The sequence below is a fragment of the Charadrius vociferus genome, unplaced genomic scaffold (genome assembly GCF_000708025.1).
Source record: "Charadrius vociferus isolate BGI_N301 unplaced genomic scaffold, ASM70802v2 scaffold41, whole genome shotgun sequence".
Lineage (NCBI taxonomy): Eukaryota > Metazoa > Chordata > Aves > Charadriiformes > Charadriidae > Charadrius > Charadrius vociferus.
Genome location: NW_009647013.1, coordinates 1,487,200 through 1,488,277, shown reverse-complemented (window position 1 = coordinate 1,488,277; position 1,078 = coordinate 1,487,200). Strand labels below are relative to the sequence as shown.

Sequence of the window (1,078 nt, the reverse complement as noted above, 5' to 3'; positions counted from 1 at the left end):
CCGGGAACGCGCCGCGCAGCCCCGGGCGGGGGAGGGGGGCGCAGCCAGCGGGGCTGGCAGAAAGACGCTGCCGGCAAGGCACGGCTTCCCGCGCATTCCAGGGGCGCTGTTATTTTAAACTGCAAAGGTTTCCCCCCCCCCTAAAGCGAGACATTAACATTTGCAGGGGTCGAGGAAGCGAGCAGCACTGGCACTGCGAGGGCACGGGGAGAGCAGGAGTCCCTGCCGGGCTGCACCGAGACAGCCACCCCACAAATCTGCTGTTCCCCGAGCTGGGCTGTCCCTCCTCGAGGCAGCACAGCTTTCTAGAGGTCTTCTCAATCCCTACTCAGGGTCAGCTTCAAGTGCTAGAGAGGTGCAGGCCCTGTGCTGCTGCTCACAAGGATGCGTTCACTCTGGTCCCTACTGATGGCTTGAGGGAATGCAGACTCTGCCACAGACAGGCAGCAAAAGGATGGCAGACACCGGGGGGAGGGGGCCTGTGGGGCACTGTGGGTCACTGCAAATTTTGGCTCCTGGCACGGGCGAGGTGGGAGGGGAGAGGGTGCCGCAGGCAGGATGGAGGTACTTGTCCGAGCCCCAACAAGGCTAGCAGGGCTCAGAGAGGCTGTGCTGGTCACGGGCAGGCTGTGAAGTCTTCTGCTCCCACCCCAGGTCCACTCTCAGCCCCACACCTACCTCCTGACGCGTGGAGCGGATCAGCACCTTCAGGGTACGGCCGAGGTCCTTCTCCAGCTCCGCTTCTGCGACACCCTGCATGGGGCGGGGGGACGAAGCACCGCGGGTGATGCCAACCCTCCGAAGGGACCCCCGACCCACCCCGGGGGCCGGATCCTGCCACCCCCTCGGGGCTCAGGTTGGGGCTGGGGACGGGGTTTGCCAGAGTTCAACCGTTTGCAGATGGGGTGACACTAAGAGCCCCACGGCGTGGTACCCCGGCTATGGGGCAGGAGATGCCCAGCCGTGAGCTGTAGACCCCGAGGTGGGCACATCCCCATGCTCGGGGGGTGGGGTTTAAGTCCCAAAAGAGGGGTGGAGGATAAAAATCGGGGTGCAGGACTCACCGGCTCCTGGAAGG

The 1,078-nt window shown here is 64.7% G+C and overlaps 1 protein-coding gene across 1 annotated transcript in view; it reads right to left on the bottom strand.

Moving 5' to 3' along the window:
* EPHX2 (epoxide hydrolase 2, cytoplasmic) overlaps window positions 1–1,078 on the bottom strand; it is a 50,925-nt gene that overhangs the window by 42,797 nt on the left and 7,050 nt on the right. The window contains exon 9 of the mRNA XM_009895470.1: window positions 650–753. Within this exon, the coding sequence (XP_009893772.1) occupies window positions 650–753 (104 nt within the window). The remainder of the gene's footprint in view (window positions 1–649; window positions 754–1,078) is intronic.